We start from the raw sequence: 19,241 nt of genomic DNA, 5'->3' as shown, positions 1-19,241 counted from the left end.
CCGAATGTGTGATTTGTAGAATGTTTCCCTGATATTTTGCTGAAAATACGATAAATAATAAGCAAGTAAAATCTCATTTATATAGCACCTTTCAAGAGAAAAATCCCAGTGCTTCTAACAATGAAATACATGAAACATGAGAAGGACAAAAGCAAGTTTAAAAAGATGAATTTTTCACTTATCTCAGGCTCAGAGAAAGAGTTCCAGAGAGGTGGAGCCACTGCTGCAGAGGCTCGGTCACCTTTAGTTTTCAACCATCCGCATGACCTCAAAGACCTGCTGGGGATGTATGGCTGCAAAAGTTCTCTGACACAAGTTGGTGCTCGTCTGTGTAGAGCTCTAAATGTTAAAAGGCAACATTTTGAGTTTAGCAGCAGACTGACATGAGAATATCTGGAAGATTTGAAGTGAATGTAGAATTACAGTAATGTGACAATATGTTTTTAAACGATAAAAACAAGAGCAAACTAGGGATTTAACACGAGCATCCAAAGTCAATGCCGAGTCAAGAGTTACCCCCCGAAGTTCCTAACTGAGGGTTTAACAAATGAGATGAGCGGCGCCGAGTCACCATTATCTTTGGTAGAAATCTATCAGGGGCACAGACAAGGACTTCAGTTTTCTCTTCATTAGGTTGAAGAAAAATGTCGGCCATCCAACCTCTGTAAGAATCAAACACCTGAGAAAGATATGCACCGTAAAAACATCATGGGGTTTAAAAGGAATATACAACTGAATGTCATCTGCATAGCAGTGATAAGAAATGTTGTTTAAAAGGAACTAGAGATATGCTGAAGAGGGAGCAGATAAAAGAAACAATAGAGGCCCCAAAACAGACCCTTGTGGCACACCATAAGAGATATGGGGATGAGGGCAAGCAGTAGGCAAGGTTTTCAACATTATTCAGCCCCATGAGAGCACCTTAAAACACACCGTGTATCCCAAACAACAAGATCAACACAACACAGCAATTAAACATTTGTGCAAAACTAGTTTATTTACAAAACAAAAAATGGCACATTGTGACAGCAGGGCAGCCATATACATGCACAGCTCAGACAGATGTAGTGCTAGCTTAGATTTACCACTTCACAGGTAAACCGCATCCAGTAAGTAAAGACTCCCCCCCCAAAAAAGCAGAACACAGGGCTGAGGACAATTTTTAAGAATAAAACTACTTTAACTTAGAATTACACGTGGTTTCTATCCAAAATTATTACACGACTTGCTTCTAGTAGTTTTTTTTTGTTTGTTTGGTTTTTTTTAAAATCACAGATTTATACTTGCACAGCATACAGGACGCAAAAAACTGCCCCCCCCCTCTCTAAAAGAATTTAGCTTTCAGGTGTCTAGACCCCTCCACCCCCTCTTTGACCACGATGATTCATTCACGGTAACGGTGACCTCGGGAGGGGACCGTGTTCCCACGCCGAGGCAGACATGCAATGGCACAAATACAGCGCAGACTTTCAACACTGCAGCTCGGTCTGAAGCAACGCTGGCTTCTCTTCTTCTTCTTTTAATCTTGTGAGGAACACACCTCTGACATGTCCTGAATGAATCATCTACCTGTAACACAGTGCACCAGCCGTTCAGCGCTTGTTAAAATATCTGCTCTGTTTTTCCTCGCATGACTTAAAGTAGAACACAGTGACTTTTGTTTTTGGGAGACCTGTACCACACATGCAGTTTGATATGTCACGTTAGCATTAAAACAGTTCCCAAACCTCGGCCTGGCCTCTGGGTAAGTGCTTTCCATCCCTCGAGCATACCGACAGCATAATTTAGAATAAGGACGTATAGTGAGTCACACAAATCTGGTGTCAAACTTTCTAAAAGGCTGATGCCTGCCCGTGTGCCAAACAAAGAGAAATATATACACACATACAAACACACACACTTCCAAACGGAGGGATCCCGAACGCCATCCTAAGGCCTTTCAAACATGCGAGTTGTGGCTTCTGCTGCTCACCCCTCGCTTAAGCCAAAAAAAATCCCTACATTCTGTACAGAGGCATCACATACAATCCATCACACTCGCATTGTCTTACAGTGTATCTTTCATGGAAGAAAAGAGAGAACACAAAGGAAGAAAAAAAAGAGAAGTCGGTAGGGTTGGGTGAAGCCGGGCCAGAGGAGAGGGAAACAGGACTTGAAGCGTTCAGCTAGTCGGTTCGCTGGGTGCTGGGAGTGGGTTCTGGTTGGGTGAGGTCTGGATTCGAGTGGAGGGGAGAGAGTGCAAGTGTGAAGGGCGGGAGAGGTAAAGTTACAGCTCTGAGACTTTAGTGGAGTGGGTTATGGAGCTTGAGAGGTGCTGCAGGGGCGGCTGAGGCTGCATGTGGATCAGCCTGCCAGTTTACTGGCCACCAGAGAGGGTTTCCTTTGGGGCAGGTCCTGGGGGGTAGGGATGTGGTCCCCTGTGATCTCGGTCTTCTCTGGCGCCGCTGTTGGCAACTGTTTGTTCTTTATCTTCGCTTTAGCCATGTTGTAGTCGCCAGAGTCAAAGTATTTTTGCTGCAGAAAGACACGGGATTCAAACGCTGAAGTGAGAGAATGAGCAGGAGGAGCAGACACGGACAACAGAACCAGTTTACACAGGTTAATACAGGCTTTTATATGACAGATAATACCACTGAGGGTGCTGTGTTATTTAGCATCTTATGGAAGTATACTCATCACTGAGGGGTGAAGATTAATATGAGCCAAACAACGAATAATAATTAATAAGTACACTACTCTTCATTGATGTAGAACTTATTTGTTTAGAAAGAAAACTCCACAACAAGATCTGTTCGGTAGGCAGGAGAATCATCGGCTGATGACAAAGAGACTCACTTAAAAACAATACAGACACACTTTTACGGTGCCGCATGTCATGTCCACTGTCATGTCATGGAACAAAATCTTCATTAAATGGACAAAAGAATTAAAAAGAAATAATCAAACATAAGGGTGCCTGCTAGTATAATACAAAGCTCCACAGGATTAACGTCTCCATTTTTAAAAACTCTTTAAAGACCAAATGATAACGGTAATAAGTTACACCTCGGTACAATGCAAACTGTCCTCGAGTGAGCTCTGCGTGTTTTGAAGACAAAATACAAAAAAAAAGACGCCTTACCCCCTTCTGCAGGCGTTTGCGAAGCAGATCTGAGCCGCCGGGTTTATGTCCTAAATTTGGGTATCTGGCCTTCAGTTTGGCCTCCTCTACCTTCTCGGGACTAATCACCTTGTCTTGCACCTCCTGAAAAGGAGCAGAAGCATAAGGCACGCTGCAGAAAAAGCACACACTGAAAAACAATGGCAGTTTGATCAGGTCACCTCTCCAACCAGCATTAGTCAGATGATAACACCGAGCTGTATATGTTCAACATAGCTTGGCAGCAAATTAGGATAAGCTTGGGGGGGTAAAGAACCATGGTTAACACAAATGTATTTAAAAGTCTCACTTGCTACAAGGGATCAAAAAAAACAAATGAAGATAAAATTTCCACACAAGATGTTGATCAAAAATTTACACGTAGATGAATACAAATGCTAGTTATTTTTTTACACACCAAAGAAGTGCAGGCGTCCTGCCTTTGGAATGATCAAAGCTGTAAACTACTCGTACCTACGGGCTGTCACAAGGATTGAATTTTAGCAAATGATAATTCCTCAAACAAATAACTGCAATTAACGATTTAACGGTCTCTCTGGCTAATCATTTCAGTTTTATCTCGCCATCTTCAAGACGAACAATACTGATCAACTGAAAATGAACACAAAAACATGAATAAAAAAGAAAAATAACTGTCCACAGCAGATGAGATGAGATCATTAAAATCGCTCGATCAGTCAGTTTGATCAAATGTTGGAAAACAATAAATACAACACCCAGGCAAATAAAGCCGATTAGCTCACCATGATTACAGATATCTCTGAATAATGCAATCACACAAGTAATGTTCGCAGGTTCTTGAGGGCAGCACACAAACCATATATTGACATATATCTGTTAGACTACATTTCACTCACCTTTCTGTGTAGTGTTCAGATTGATTAATGTGACACTCTGTCAAGCTACTACTAAACAAATTAGCAAAATGCTTCACCTAATTTGTAAATACATTAGAGCTGTAAATGCAACAATTTTAGAGAGACATAACTTTTCTATAGTAAAGGAAATATCATTAAACGGGATTGTCTGCTAGCTTACTTTATTAGAGACCCATTCTTCTGTGTCTACACTGCACAATAACAGTAAGAGTCAACAGGCGAGTTAAAAACCTAAATCGGTTCTATGACTGCCACATAAAAATTAGATTAGATTTGATTAGAAAAGCTAAAAATAGGCGCGGGGTGAAAATAGGCACCTAACCGATTGATATGTCTCCTCGTATTATCATCCAATTCGAAGCTGAAATCCCCGTCAGTGCTCTCCCTGGAAGGGTCAAATTGAACGAACATATGCGTCGAGCTAAGAGGAGGCTTTGAGGTTCTCTCCACTGCTCCCCACACACACACCGTAAAGCTACACGTGAGGACTGGACCACCGCTAAATGTCTAGCAGAAGAAAAACTGCTGTCGACGTCGTTAATAACCGACGTGGTTGTATGTATGATGCTAGTGCAGTGTTAAGCATTTTTGCAAGCAAGCCTTAAGCTGTACAATAGTGTGTTAGGTTGAGCTAAGCTAACGTTAGCGGCTGAGCTAGCAGCTACCTGTGCTTCGCCAGTGTGAGAATGTCATGACAGTTAGCAGCTAACCTTAGCTAACGGTCTGACATTCATACCGACCACACGTCAAATTCATTCGGACAGCAACTCAAACGACTTGCCACTAGTCGTCAAGGCAACGCTGTAGCAGAATGTATTCTACTATATCAAATGTTCTAATCAGGGCTTGGTTGCTAGCTTTGGTTGGTATGTCAACAATGACGAGCGCGGGTCGAAGGAGCTAAACGCAGAAGGTAGCCTTGGCTGTAAAATGTCAGCGGTGCTACTACCGCTTCTGCTGAAGTGATAACGCGCGGCACAGTTACCGTTTCTTCCACTGTTGTCTCCTCAGCGGTCTGGGTATCTTCGTTATCCCCCGACATGTCTTAAGTAGCTGTGATGTCGATTTTGAAACAGCTCACTAGTTGGACTAGTGATCCTCAAATCCGCTGCTCCGAGTCTGACTTCCCGTACCCACACTAGCTGCTCCCGCACAAAAAAAAAAAAATACGACGTCACATGCGGAGACACCACGCGCGTTCCCGTCCGGGCACCCGTGACGTGCACCCGCACACCATACTGCGTTAGGATTTACGTTGCGTAACGTGAAACCGATCAGCTGTTGGCCCCATGTGCCGAGTGCTGTCACAAAATCCTTAGTTCAGGCACTAATCCTCGAACATGGAGGAGGGTGCAGTGCACTGATTATAACGGCGCAGCTCAGTTTCAAGGCTTTCTCACGAACGTTGTTTCAACATTCAGTGTGCTTTGTGTTACAGACTAAATACTGCATTAGTTATGTTATATTACTGCGCGTGCTTTTTAGCACAATCTACTGCAAAATTTTGTGATATTTGTCATCAATATATTTAGCCTTCTATTTGTTCCCCCAGGGTTATTCAGCGAAGAGCAAATATTTCTAAAAATTAAACTGTGTGTTTGTTCTGTATAATCCCTCACTGAGAGTCAGCTTTGGTACCAGTATCAGTTATTCATTCATTCATTTTTGCTCTTTGTCACAATCTAAAAGCCTGCTTTGGTAGACTCTAAAAAGCTTCTCACAGCCATTTGACAAAGAAGCTGCAGCCTCTTTGAATTCTAAATCATCGGGTCCTCTCTGGGTTTTAGAATTTGGTAAATACATCCTTATGTCAACAACAACACATTCTGTATTACACTGTGTCATTATTTATTAAGGGAAAAAAAGAAAACTAAGCCAAATTGTCAAAGCAATGTGTGAATAACTGTATACACCATGATTCAAAAGATTGTTAAGGAAACTCTGACAGCAGTACGGTAACTTGAAGTAATTGTTTCACATTGTTGTGGAGGAATTTTGCCTCAATGTTCTTTACAATGTTATGGTTTGTGGGCATTAATTTATGCAGAGCTCTCTGAAGGTCCCATCATAGCATTTCGATCAGGTTGAGGTCTAGACTTTGACTGAACCATTGCAACAACCTTGATCATTTTCAGCCATACGTTGTAGCTCTGCTGCCATTTCAGCCAAACTTTACTTGTTATATAGCCTCACATTTGACTCTAGAATACATTGGCATACAGAGGAGTTCATGGTCGACTTGACTACAGCAAGGTGCATCACAAGAGAGAAAAGGTTTTGTCCTGGCCACTCCGAGCCATACTTGTTCAGTCAATTTGTATTTGTACTGTGATGAACTTTAGCTGCTGCCATGCCAATTAAGGCCTGTAGAGTCTGAGATGCATCTCCTCGGCTTTATGCAATTTCTCTGAGAGTCGTGCAGTTTGGCTTTGGGGTGTAGGACATCCACTTCTAGGCAAGACTGGCAACTGTTTGAATGTTTTCCTCTTGCCAAAAATCTTTTTTATAGTAGAATGATGGACTCCAAATCGTTTGGAAATGGCTTTAGACCCCTGCCCCGATTGACCGGCAGCAACAAATGCTTCTTTCTTCCTTGGCATCGCGTGAACGAACACCTGAATGCTACAGACCAGCAAACTTACCAAATCTTTGCTTTTATAGATGTGCTTACATTTGCTGATGATCAACCAATCAAGTGCATTTAATCCGCAGAACCCGGGAATTCCCACTGAAGGTTTTGCAAATTTTGAGTTTGTTTTGGTTTAAATAATTACACAGTATAATAGTTTATGTATTCTTCATCTGATTTTTTCATTATGTTCTCATATGCAGAACCTTAGAATTGAAAGAGGGTGTAATTACTTTTCAGATAGCTAACTCAGTCAAAGGCTACACCGTTGACTGTTTTGTTGGTTAGCACTGCCCCACAGCAAGAAAAGCCGCTTTCGGACAGACAGTTCTAAGAAAGTAGTTATCAGAACTACCCTCCTCAAATTTCGTTCTGATAACTATCCTTCCCCAGCGGAACTGTTTCAGTCTGCATTCGCACATGAGTCGGGACCTGATAGGGACTGACGGTAGGCGTCCACTATTCCGGCACGTCAAGCCGTATCCAACGCATTCAATTCATTTTCAATGAAATCCGGCCGATCGTTGTCGCCGTGCTCGCAAAGCATGCTGGGATTCCGGCACGGCGAGCGGCGGACCTGCGGCACGTCAAAAAGTTGGGCTCGGCCGGACTTTATGCAAATTTGCCACGGCAGACGGAGTGCGTTATCCAATGACAGTAGATCATGTGTTCTCCTGTGTCGCAGCAGCAGCAGCAGCACAGCAGCTCTCCTCGCTCGCAGATCCGGATCCATGGTACAATATGAAATAATGTTCCATTGCTGACGATTTATACACATTAATTTCCCTCCAAAACTCAAATTTTTAGAGGGAGAAACTTCGGTTGGTTAAAATCACGAGTTATTTACTTTCCCCCGGAGCCATTCTACACGCCCCTCTGTACACACCCACTGTAGTAGCAACACGGCGACAACTAGGCATCCAATCCGGCGAGTTACGTTGACGTGCCGGAATAGTGGACGCCTAGCCTGATGCGCCGCGCGCAGCCGTCTGCTGCAGTGACGTGTTAGCCGTTAGACGTTTAGCGCTACATTCAAACACAAAACAAAACGGCAAAAGTAAGGAGAGTAGAAAAAACACCACCAAGAAGCTAATATGGAGCGCGGGGAGGCCATCGTGTTTATGGTCTGCATGATGGTGATATTAATCATGGACAATCACATCAGGCGTCTAATATCGAGGCTGGAAAAGCTCACAGAGAGAGTCAGGAGACGATACTTTTTTATTTCATGAAGGAAGAAAGGAGAGCAGAGCGCTGCAGACTAATGAGACCAATGTAAGTTTAACTTATTAAACACCCGCCGGTTGTGTCTGTGTCATATGAGGAGACATTTCAGCCGTGATAGCATGACATGGGGCGTAGCTACCGACCACCACACACCTCCGTTAGAATAGTTCTATAGAACTATGAAAAGACCCGACCTCGGAGAAGGAGCTAAATAGTTATAGGAACTAAGGGAGAAAGCCCCGAGTTCCTGTATGTCCGAACACGGGAGAAAACGGCCCTGCGGATTAAAAGGTTATTAGAACTGCCAAAGGTTCCTACAGTCCGAAAGCGGCTAATGTCTCACCTGGGGCCTTTCTGTGTAGAGCTTGCATCTTCTCCCGTGCTCACATGGAGTCTCTCTGGGTACTCCGGCTTCCATATCAACAACCTCTCATAAAACAACCTCCTTGACCCAAACCAATCTGGGTTTAAAAGTGGCCACTCCACTGAAACGGCTCTGTTGGCTGTGACAGAAGCCTTAAAAGAAGCCAGAGCGACCGGTAAGTCATCAATACTTATTCTGCTCAACTTATCGGCTGCGTTTGACACTGTCAACCACGGTATCCTTTTGTCCATAGTCTAGCATGGGCATCACAGGGAGAGCACACTCCTGGTTTGAATCATACCTCACTGGTCGGTCATTCAAAGTATCCTGGCTTAGTTTCACTTCTGTAGCGCACCCCCTCGCAACAGGGGTCCCACAAGGCTCAGTGCTGGGACCTCTTCCCTTTGCCGTATACACCACCTCACTGGGTCATCCAATCATATGGCTTCTCATATCACTGCTATGCTGACGATCAGGGGCGTCTGTAGCTTGAGCAAACATTCGGGGCTGTAGCCCAGACATGAAAAAAAGTAACTCGAGCCACAGTCGATGGCTCGAGCCAATCAGAGGTCATCACCAAATGAAGAGCCTGCCTACTTTTTAACACAACCCAGAAGGACTGAGAAGGAACCAGCTGTGTCGTCGACCTTCATGCTGTACTCTTCTTTTTCTTCTTCTTCTTCTTCTTCCTATTATACATATTTTATTTATGTCAGTCCAGAGAGATTCGGGGCTGAACCCCCGAATGACCAGGTCTCTCGACGCCCCTGCTGACGATACTCGGCTCTATCTGTCATTCCCACCTGACGACGACGCAGTCTCAGCAAGAATCTCGGACTGTCTCTCTGACATATCGACGTGGATGAAAGCCCATCACCTCCAACTAAACCTCTCAAAAACTGAAATGCTTGTATTCCCAGCCAAACCAACCATACACCACAGCATCTGCATCCAAACTGAATCTATATCTCTTGCTGGTAGCTTCTTTGGTAGCTAGAAACTTGGGCGTCATGACTGATAACCTGCTGACCTTTAAAGATTATGTTGCCTCATCGTGCCGCTTCGCATAGTTAAACATAAAAAAAAAAAATCAGGCCGTACCTAACCCAACACCCAGCTCCTGGTGCAGTCTATGATTATCTCCTGCTTTGACTACTGCAACGCCCCCCTAACTGGTCTCCCAGCCTGTGCTGTGAAACCTCTGCAGATGGTCCACAACGCGGAAGAATACCACAGGAACTTCAGAATGGAAACGATTATTTTTACAACCCTGTGATTTAAGAATCTCACCCCTGTGACGTGTTTGATCAGTTTACGAAGTTAAACTTTCACACCACAACTTTTTAAACCATTTCAATGACCTGTTTGATGTGCAGTAGAGAAGCAAGTTTAATGTTACAGTGTGTAGTGTTTGAAGAGAACAATTGAAAAGCACAGACACTAGCGCGTCTGTCCTTCAATCAGCCTAAAAGAGCACACATTGCCTGTCTGTTCGTTGAGCTCCTCTGGCTAACCTTAGCCGCCCGCAACAAATTCAAGTCACTGATGTTACCCTACAAAGTGTTTAATGGAACGGCTCCCATCTACTTGAATGCTCTCGCATGGGCTGATGTCAAGACTCTTACACTCCGGTCATCAAAAGATTGTCATCTAGCATTGCCTGCACCATGCCCAAGACAATCCAGACTCTTTTCATGCGTCATTCCACGATGGTGGATCCTACTGAGCACTATCAGAACAGGTAGGTTCAAGAAACTCTTGAAGCTCTTCAGAGAGCATCTCCTACCCTAGCACTTACCCTGTACTTCCCTACCACCTCTACTGCACTATCTCCCTCTGTGCTCCCCTATATTTCTAAACTGTCACCCCTGTCACCTCTTTAATTTAATTTTTTTCCCTTGTCCTGTCCAACAGCAGAATTGTAATCTGAATACTGTTTAAGCCGAACACATTTGCTTTGCCAAGGGAAGCTTTATTAATGTAAAGCATGAACATGCAATACACATGGCACAGGCCCCATATGATAACCGTACTTAATTATGAGTGTATAAGTGTATAGGGCCACAATCCCCAGCTCCCCCCAGCAATCAGAAACAGGCCGAGAGGGCCCCAAGACCCAGGCCACCAGCAGCCCCCACGGAGCACAGAACCCGGGAAGCCCACCGCAGGGACAGCCACGCATCCACCCAGAAGACTGCAGAGGAAGCTCCCAGACAGAGCCCCCACAAGCATAGGGCAGAGGCCCCCTGGGAACCAGAGATTACAGCCCACCGGCCCCTGGCCAAGTGCCCCGGGAGTCAAGACGTGCCCACAGGTGGGTGAAGCCGTGAGCAGCGGGTAGATGCAATGCCCCCCCCCTCATCAGGAACCCCTTTCACCTCTGACAGAGCCTGACTAGTGGTGTTCCTTCTATGTAGCTTATTATTAGCTTTAACGTCAGCTGCATTGTTATATCCTCATTTGTAAGTCGCTTTGGATAAAAGCGTCAGCCAAGTGCATAAACATGAACATAAAAATATGCAAATCCGACCCATAGAGCCTCAGAGTGCGAGGTTGCGTGTCTCCAGGTTGTTTTGTCTCCAAGTCTGCAATAGACTAGTGACCTTTAGCCTACTTTTTGCGCAAGTTCAGCCCAATCATTTCATGCCATCAGTTCATCTGTGTTTGTAAATCAAATAGTTCACCTGTATGTTCTTTCTTGTTCTCGTAATATTTTTACAACTTAATATCATTTGTGACAAATTCCAGAGCTTCCAGGGCAAACTGTGCTCGACAAATATGAAAAACAACCAGTCGGTACTGGATGTAAAATGCAAGTATAAAATCTATAAGTTTTGTTTTGAACTGCAGTTAGTCCTTTTCTTGGCCAGGGTCCACAAATGGAGGCCATCTGCAGAATATCAGCTGTCACACACCCACGCATCGTCCCTGGTACATTTGAGGAGTGTGAAAATTATGCTACCATTCCCAATTACTCATTTACACCTTTTTAGGCCTTAGTCAGTGTAAATACTGTTATTTGTAAAGAATGTTGTAGGTCTAAGATCAAAGACTCTTAACTCCACATACCGAGATGCAGTGAAAACAGGAAACGGTGTGAAAATCGAAAATAACAAAGAGACGAAGCAGATTTTCAAGATTGCTTTAGAAGATATATAGATATATTTTTTTCAGATTTGAATATTAATGTCAAAAATACATACTATGATATACAGTTTGCACTACATCATCTTAGCATGACAGACGTCACAAGTAGTAACTGAAATAATAGTTTAAATATTAAATAAACTGATGTAGTAAACTGAAAGTGAATGTGTAAACACTTAACTAATGTTACTCTTTCTATTGCAACGTTTTCAATAAAGTGGTTTTGTAACAGTACAAAAGTATTAGAATATGACTATTTTCGGTTTCATTTCCAGTTACAATGAGCAAAGAAAAAAAATCCACAGTGCACTTCTGATGTTCTGCCGTGATGCTTTCAGGTGAATCTATCGTGTTAGCTTGTTCGACTTCTTTAGTGGTCCATGGTAGGTGTTGCACCACAGGCTGCCACCCAGCTCCTCTTCCACGTGCACTCCCTCTACTCCGAGCTCAGGAATCACCGGGTCATGCAACTGAGTTCACTTTCAGCAGTCAATCTGATATTGAAAGACAATTGGAGTCTTACCATTGAAATGGTATTGTATTGAATTAGAAAGAAAATGATAGATTTAACATTTCTGAGGTCCAATTAACATTTTGATTTGCTCCAGCAGAGTAAAATAGCCTGAGCTCCATTGAATACATTTCAAGTGTAACTGCTTCTCTGGACGATGATCACTTGTCTACTCTCCTGCCAGACGCTGGAGGTGATACACACAACAGCAAGAAACATATTACCTATCGAATCTGGCAAGAACATCTTAACCAGGAATACAAGATGTCAAACTCTTCCTATAAACTTTAACTTTTAACCGAACCCCTCTGTTCTAAGGTTGAGCACTTAACAGAGAACAAGGCGTATTTCTGGCAAGTCTCTCGGGCTCTTAGCTAACCCCTTTTCAGTTTTGGGTGACTGAAGAGATGGAACTTCAGTTTCTGGACAGTGTCCATGAGGGGATTGTTGACTGCGGTCCTTAAACCTCATCTCTTTTCATCTACAAGCCCTGGGCTTATGGGCTGAGTCAGAGTCTGTCGCTGGTATCGTGGTGTAAGTGAAGCTTCAGCAGTGGCCTGCCGGATGGTGAAGGGAGACGACGTCGGGCTTCAGCAGCGGGAAGAGAACGGTGGGTCAATGGGGGACTCCGTGAAGGATTGTAGCTCATAAGCAGCACCGCTGTCCACCTCCATGGACTTCCTGGAGAACAGCAGACGGATGTCCCTATGGAGGTAGATCTTCCCAGACTTGGAGCTCTGGAACCTGAACCAAAGAGGATAAATAAGGGAGGAGAATTTCCACCAGAGCAACGTACAATCCTTAACATAACGGCCATCTCACCTCAGATGAACGAGGTAGCGCAGGGTGCGGCTTTGGCCCAGGGTGATGGCCCTCCTGCTGGTGTGATTGTTTGTGTCACGGCGAGCAGGAACAGAGAAGGTTCTCTGGCGTAGGAAAGTCTGGTGTCCAGCTGGCATAGCTCGTAGGTCGTACATCACAACAAACATCTTTACAACCGTCTTGTTAGGGTTGAATAAGGTCTGAGGAATCAGAGAAAACAGCAGGGTTGAGACTGACTCTTTGTGATCGAAATCAACTGAACAATAAACACCAGATTTGACATGGTGTCCATAAAATGAACTAGAAACTGTACCTACTATCCCAACAGCTTAAGTAGAGTGTATAGAAGAAATCCCTTTTCAATTGAAAAATGATAAGTATTCTAAATGAATAAAGACAAAGGTTTACGTTAAAGGATGAATTTTCCACAATGAGCACTAGGTGTCTCCTTTTTCATTAGTTACAGGATGCAATCTGCTCTTTGTTCTCTCCCAAGTGTAAGCTGGGAAAGAGGCACTTTATGGACATAAATATTTTGACATTTATACAACTGAAGAAAAAAAAAATCCCTCACCACTTGAATGGTTCCTGATGGAGGTACACGGTAGCCCCTTTTCCCTAGGGACTCCAGGTTTATCACACCCTGTGAGAAAAACAGAACAGTCGGAGTGTGACAAGTGGGTGTACAAAAGGAGCTCACACACACACACTGAGGCAATCCAATCTATATGCTCAACCATGCAAGGTATTAAGAAAATGAAATAAACAAAAGACAGAAAAAAAAAGGAGGCAGTTTGGTCTATTCAGTGGAAAAAGTGAGCTCACCATATATGGTGAGGGAGCATTGTCATCAGAGACACTGTAGAATAACACCTCCACAGGTAGGGTCAGGTGACTGGGGCAGAAGGATCCGCTGGCTCCCACCTCTGCTGTGAAGCCTTCCACTGTCCCCAAAGGCTCTAAGCGGTAGTTCAGCACACACTCCTAATGAAACAGAGTTCCATATTACAACATTTTTCACATCCTGACAAACCTTTATGGATCATCTTTCTAAAGAAATGGAAAAACAACAGTAAATTTGTACATATTCTTGACTGAGGAAGACAGATGATGTGTTATACCTCAAAGTTTCCCAGCAGGCTGAGACTGGCAGGTGGAGCGCTGGCGCTAAACAGCTGCTGTGACTCATCCGTGTACCCCTCTCTCTTTGGACACACGCTGAAGGGTTGAACCACACATGCTTGATCAACTTGTTTTCCAATGAATTATCTAACACCTTAAGGTGCTTGCATTGCAAACATTCCAGGTATGTCTATCCCTGATGAGACACCATTACCTCTGGCTGACTTATTTGTTTGTGAACAGAAGCAGCATCAGTCATAACAACGAGCAGAAATACAGGCTTATGGGTCACACAATCCGATATCAAATAACAGTTCATTTTTCTAATCAGTAAAGACATTGTCAGATGGTCAAAATTAACTTTCAACCCAGAGCGCTAAACTCCTCAAACATCTGCTTTATGAAGAGCAGCGAGCTTCCACCCACATCTGCTGTGTGTAGGCAGAGGCATAAATCTGAGTGTATACAAAGCCAACTCAGCTCTGACTGCCATTTACAGCTGAATGTGAATCTAGTCACGCTGCAGCAGAGCTTCAGCTGATGGCAGTGTGAGAGGAGAACATAGTTTCCCTTCAGAGTTGTTAGCTTTACATCTTCTCACACACAGAGGAATGTACACTGTTCATTAAATGCTGTGATTCACACACACTCAGACGTGTCGAGAGGTCATCAGCCACACTGATACAGGATGCTTAGTTTATTTCAAAATGTAGCCTTTCAGAATAAATCACTTCAATTAATTCAGCCACGTATTTACCCCCTCATCAGCAGACCAAATTTAGATCAAAAGTAACAGTATCCCAGATGGCGAACACACAGATGATGTGGGAAGAAACAGACGAGAAGGAAAAAAAGAAAAAACAAAAGGTTTTAAATCTTAATTTGACGACTGAAAGTACCCTGACCTCAGACTATCGCAACTACAGTCACAGAGCTCCCAGGTGAGAAAATGAGTACCAGTACCTTTTCCCAGAGGACCAAGGCAAACCCTTGCAGCCAGGCAGAGAGGTGTCCAGGTCAAAGTAACCTGTTTGAGTTTTCCTCTGAGGAACCTGCATCAGACACAAAGGACACGATTAACACAGAGCAGCTGAGTTTGAACTCATACCAAATAAAATCTTACAGCATATTTTCCATCATAAAGTGATGGATATACTCTACTAACAGACAGAACAGTAACAAAAACAAAAGGAATACATTTCACTATATTAACATGCAACTGTATTCTTTTTGCCATGGGAGTCATATTGTGTTTATGAACTTGCGTCTCTGAGTTCCTGAGAGAGAGAGAGAGTGTGTGTGTGTGTGTGTGTGTGTGTGTGTGTGTGTGTGTGTGGGTGTGTGTGTGTGCGCGTAACTGCAGGTTACAAGTCAGTGAACATGATCAGACGACAGGAAACTGCATTATTGGAACTCACAGCCACAATTTAATGTGGTTGTTGAGGCAGAGATGAGTCACATGCCTTTCATCCTGCTGTGTGTGTGTGTGTGTGTGTGTGTGTGTGTGTTTGTATCTGTTTGTACATTAACTGCGGATAACTATTCAGTAGCCCGACAGCAATTCAAAGAAAGACAGCTGGCATATATTTCAGTCTCTTAAAGGGACACTATGTAATAAATTAAGTAATTTATTAGCTCAAATCAACATATTCATTCATAAGTTAGTCCTCATTGGTGTAAAATGATCTCTGTCAAAAATCTCACCTTATCCTCCTGAGTGAAGAATAACTTGTCTGTATCTACATAGAGCGGGCAAGCTCTATGGAGGCTGCCATGTCCTTCCGCTCTATGAAAAACGACGAAGTGCCGAGAGGGACATAAAGCACTTCGAATCGCGATTTCCCCGCCAGACCTCATTGTGACGTCATTTCCGCCAAATGGCTTATTACAGCCGCTAATGCTAAATAGATTTTATTCCTTGGCACATATGTCTTTGTGTTCATTAGCTTTCTTTTTGTAAGTGCATCATGAAGGTCATCTTCTTTTTATTATTATTCCTATGCTCCCCCTGGCTATCTTCTTTTTGGCGTTATGCTCACATTTGTAAACTGTTATTTTGTTGATTTACTAATAAAGTTAAAAAAAAAATTTTTAAAAAAATGCTAAATAGATTTTATCTTGTAAATGATCCCACTAATAATGCATTGATTGTTACCAAACTTCTGCCGTAGTACACATAGGCTCTTAACTCACAAAACGAGGCATTAGAAAGTTTGTAAGTTTACCGGGAGTTTATTTACCGCCGCTAATGCTCCTATTGCTAACGCTGCTAATGCTAACGCTGCGTCGACGTCACTTCCGGTAACTCCCGGAATATGACTAATTGCATTGCTTGCACACCAAAGGAGATGTTATGTTATCTGACATGTTCTGTCATCTGTATTTATAGTGTTGTTGTATGTGTGTTATGTAATCCTTTGTACTGTGTGTCTTGATTTCTTTTTGTTTGTTTGGACCTTGAGTCTGAAGCTATAGCTTCTTGAATCTTGACACATTCCGCTTGCCGTAGTTCAAGAAGTTGCAGCGCACATTTGAAAATGTGAGGCGCTAGAGAGCAAATTCATTCGACTTTGCAAAATAAAATTGCACCACTAGATGGGGGGAGAAATTACATAGTGTCCCTTTAATGACATTGTTGAACATTCTGGGAGTAATGCTTTGCACGGCTTGGAATAAAAAGGAACTAAGACTACCAATCATGGATAAGTCATTAGGTGTTCAAATGCACATGTGCTGTTGCATGCCAATGGAGTGCCAATGCAGCAAATTTTCATCTGAAAATGTCCGAGTGTCACAGTGTAGATATTAATGCAGTAAATGAGTATGTGTGTGTGCCTGTTTCTTACAGGACTGGAGAGCAGAGGCAGGCCAGTGCAGGGGTGGAAGGCCTTGGTTGCTGTGGCGTCTAATGAGTGCCGATTCTGTTTCTTCCAGCTGTTGCAGGGACGCAGAGGGGAGGGGCTTTGAGGACGCTAGGGTGCAGAGATGGAGAGATTAAGACGGCTTGACAAAAAAAAAGGAGAAATCGTCCTCAGCTCTGAGACATTGTATATTTCTTTTTATTGCAAGCTTAACATGGAGCTATTAACAGTTAGCTTAGCTTAGCATTAAGACTGTAAATATGAGCTGTGTCCAAAGATAAACTTTCTTTTCCTAATTATGATCTCTAATTTGTTCCACCTGCACAAAAGCTGATGTGTAAATATGATTAGGTGTGATAATCTGGAGCAATTGCTGATGACTGAGGGTTTATAACACAAAAGAACACGAACAAAAAATATTCGTTAAAAAAAATAAAGAAGAACTTACGAGGACAGTAGGAGATGGAACCATGTCTGGACTGGAAGTGCTCGAGCATCCAGAGTCTGAGGGTGCCTGGTTCTCATCCTGGAAGGCAGGAGCCTGGGCTTGCTGCATCTGCATCTGCATCTGGGGCTGAGGCTTCCTGTGGTCGTGGCTTCTGTTACAGTTCATGGCTGAGCTGGCGTTATCGAAATTCCAGCCAAGTAACTGGGCATTCCTTGGACTATTCTCAAGGTCAGGGGAGGCATGGGGGGATTCATGGCTGTAGGGTGTCCTGACTCGAAGCTTTTCCTTTGAGGAAGCTCGTAAACGCTGACCAGTCTGGGTGTGGGACTGGCCATTTATTGAGGGTTCTTCAAGTGTAAACTCAGCACCATTTTGGCTCCGGGGAGAATGGCATTCGGTCCCGGGTCCGACTTGGCGCTTGTCTGTGCAAATGGGCAAGTTTGGGGCAGTGCTGTGTGCGCTGCCTCTCTGAGGTTCGCGGCTGGGTACGTGGCCATTGGTGTAGCCATTGCTGGCAGTGTGTGATGCTTGCGGGGCATGTGTGGAGTGCGAGTATGTGCGGACCGTGTGTGTGACTGTTGTTGTGTGCATGTGGTGCAGAGTGCTGCCACTGCTGCTGTGCCTTGGGGACAAAGAGGGGACAGAGAGTCTCTCCTGGATGAGCCTGGTAATGTCCTGCACAGCCTGGGCAATGAGGGAGCTGTCTCTCTCCTTTTCTTTATCTCTCTCTCTTTCCTTCTCTCCATTCTTTTCCTCCTCTCTGACTCTTGTCTCAGACATTTTCAGCTTTCTGCAGGCCGCAGGTTTAGGGGAGGAACCCTCTCGTTTGACAAAAGAAGTTTCAGTTACGGGTGTGTTGAACGGGGCGGGCCACACACGTCCCACAGACTCATAAGGTGGCATCTCAGGCTCTTTGGTCTTAGTGGCAGCTATAGTGTCATAATTACTGCCCCATGTGCCTTTGGGAGAGTTGTCGGAAGCAAATAGGCCGGGAGGGAGTGGCGGTGCAGTCGGGTCGCAGAAGTTGAGCCTCTGTGCAATGCGAGCGATAACTTCCTGTCTCTCCTGCAGCAAGGAGCCAATCAAGGGGTTTGTCTCAGTTGTAGCAGGTCGTGGGGAGGGGCAGCGGGGGGGCTCGGTCATGGAGAAATGCTTAAAAGCTCTCAGAGGCTCATGGATGTGACCCTTGGACTTTTCATTGCTGTTGGTACCAGAACCATAGTCATCCACTTGCGTGGGGTCAGATGAACCATTGAGGGACGAATACAACCACTTTCCTGCTTTACTTGAGCTAAGTGGGGAGGGAGAGCCAGAGCGGGAGGGTTTTGGGGACTGAGAAGGCCTATGGAATAGTGGTGAGCCCTGGCGCTGGGGGAGGTTGACCTGCGGAAGCTCTCCATTCTGATACGTGTGGTTTTCACCAGGCTCGTGACCCTTCTTACTGTATGGATGTGGCACAGCAGTGTGAGGAAGGCTGTTAATGGGTATGTTGTTGATGGGTAGATTAGGGATGGGCAAGCCATTGAGAAGGCCAGACCTGGAGTTGGAGGTCTTGCTGTATATGTTAGAATTATGATGGAGGTCGTCTTGGCTGGGGTCCTGGCTGTTTTTCAGGGTGGACAGGCCACCATGGCTGTTGAAGTTTGGGCTGAGGCTGGGCGTCTTGCTGTAAAGTGGAGGCAGACCAGTATGGATGCTGCAGGCCAAGGTGGGATAGGTGGGTTGTCGGGGGAGCGACTGGACATGAACCTGCAGCGCAACACTCTGGGACACATTGGGAACAGGGAAAATGTGCTCTGATGGTGGTTGAGAAAACTGCCACACCAGATCTTCATCAGCGGCACTGATCCTGTTGGACAGCCAATGAGATAGGCCGCAAAAAGGGAAATGGTAACTCAACTCTTTTACATTTAAATAAAAAAAGCAAGAATCTTAAGAGCTGTAATTCAAAACATAAACAGTACACAAGATGTAAAGATGCAAATACATTTCAAACAAACACAACTTTCTTTGGGTTTCTGTAGCTTTAATAATCTAATCTGACAGCGTGACCAAAGAGCCTTCTGCCCACT

At 44.2% G+C, this 19,241-nt stretch overlaps 2 protein-coding genes across 2 annotated transcripts in view; both read right to left on the bottom strand.

Moving 5' to 3' along the window:
- Positions 1–971: 971 nt before the first annotated feature.
- Positions 972–5,225, bottom strand: arpp19a (cAMP-regulated phosphoprotein 19a). Its single transcript, XM_075464280.1, has 3 exons — positions 5,024–5,225; positions 3,122–3,244; positions 972–2,514 (listed from the first exon to the last, which is right to left on the bottom strand). Exons 1-3 carry the CDS (start codon positions 5,078–5,080, stop codon positions 2,344–2,346), a joined length of 351 nt encoding a protein of 116 aa, XP_075320395.1. The 5' UTR covers positions 5,081–5,225; the 3' UTR covers positions 972–2,343.
- A 6,172-nt stretch (positions 5,226–11,397) lies between these two features.
- atosa (atos homolog A) overlaps positions 11,398–19,241 on the bottom strand; it is a 29,370-nt gene continuing 21,526 nt past the window's right edge. Inside the window, exons 5-12 of the mRNA XM_075464270.1 lie at positions 17,170–19,018; positions 16,707–16,832; positions 14,824–14,912; positions 13,860–13,956; positions 13,564–13,722; positions 13,313–13,381; positions 12,739–12,938; positions 11,398–12,660 (exon numbers count right to left, since the gene is read on the bottom strand). Of these exons, the coding sequence (XP_075320385.1) occupies positions 12,507–12,660; positions 12,739–12,938; positions 13,313–13,381; positions 13,564–13,722; positions 13,860–13,956; positions 14,824–14,912; positions 16,707–16,832; positions 17,170–19,018 (2,743 nt within the window). The 3' untranslated portion in view covers positions 11,398–12,506. The remainder of the gene's footprint in view (positions 12,661–12,738; positions 12,939–13,312; positions 13,382–13,563; positions 13,723–13,859; positions 13,957–14,823; positions 14,913–16,706; positions 16,833–17,169; positions 19,019–19,241) is intronic.

This window comes from Odontesthes bonariensis, chromosome 1 (assembly GCF_027942865.1).
Source record: "Odontesthes bonariensis isolate fOdoBon6 chromosome 1, fOdoBon6.hap1, whole genome shotgun sequence".
In the NCBI taxonomy this organism is placed as follows: Eukaryota; Metazoa; Chordata; class Actinopteri; order Atheriniformes; family Atherinopsidae; genus Odontesthes; species Odontesthes bonariensis.
The sequence above is the reverse complement of the archived record's forward strand: the minus strand, read 5'-3'. Positions and strand labels throughout refer to the sequence as shown.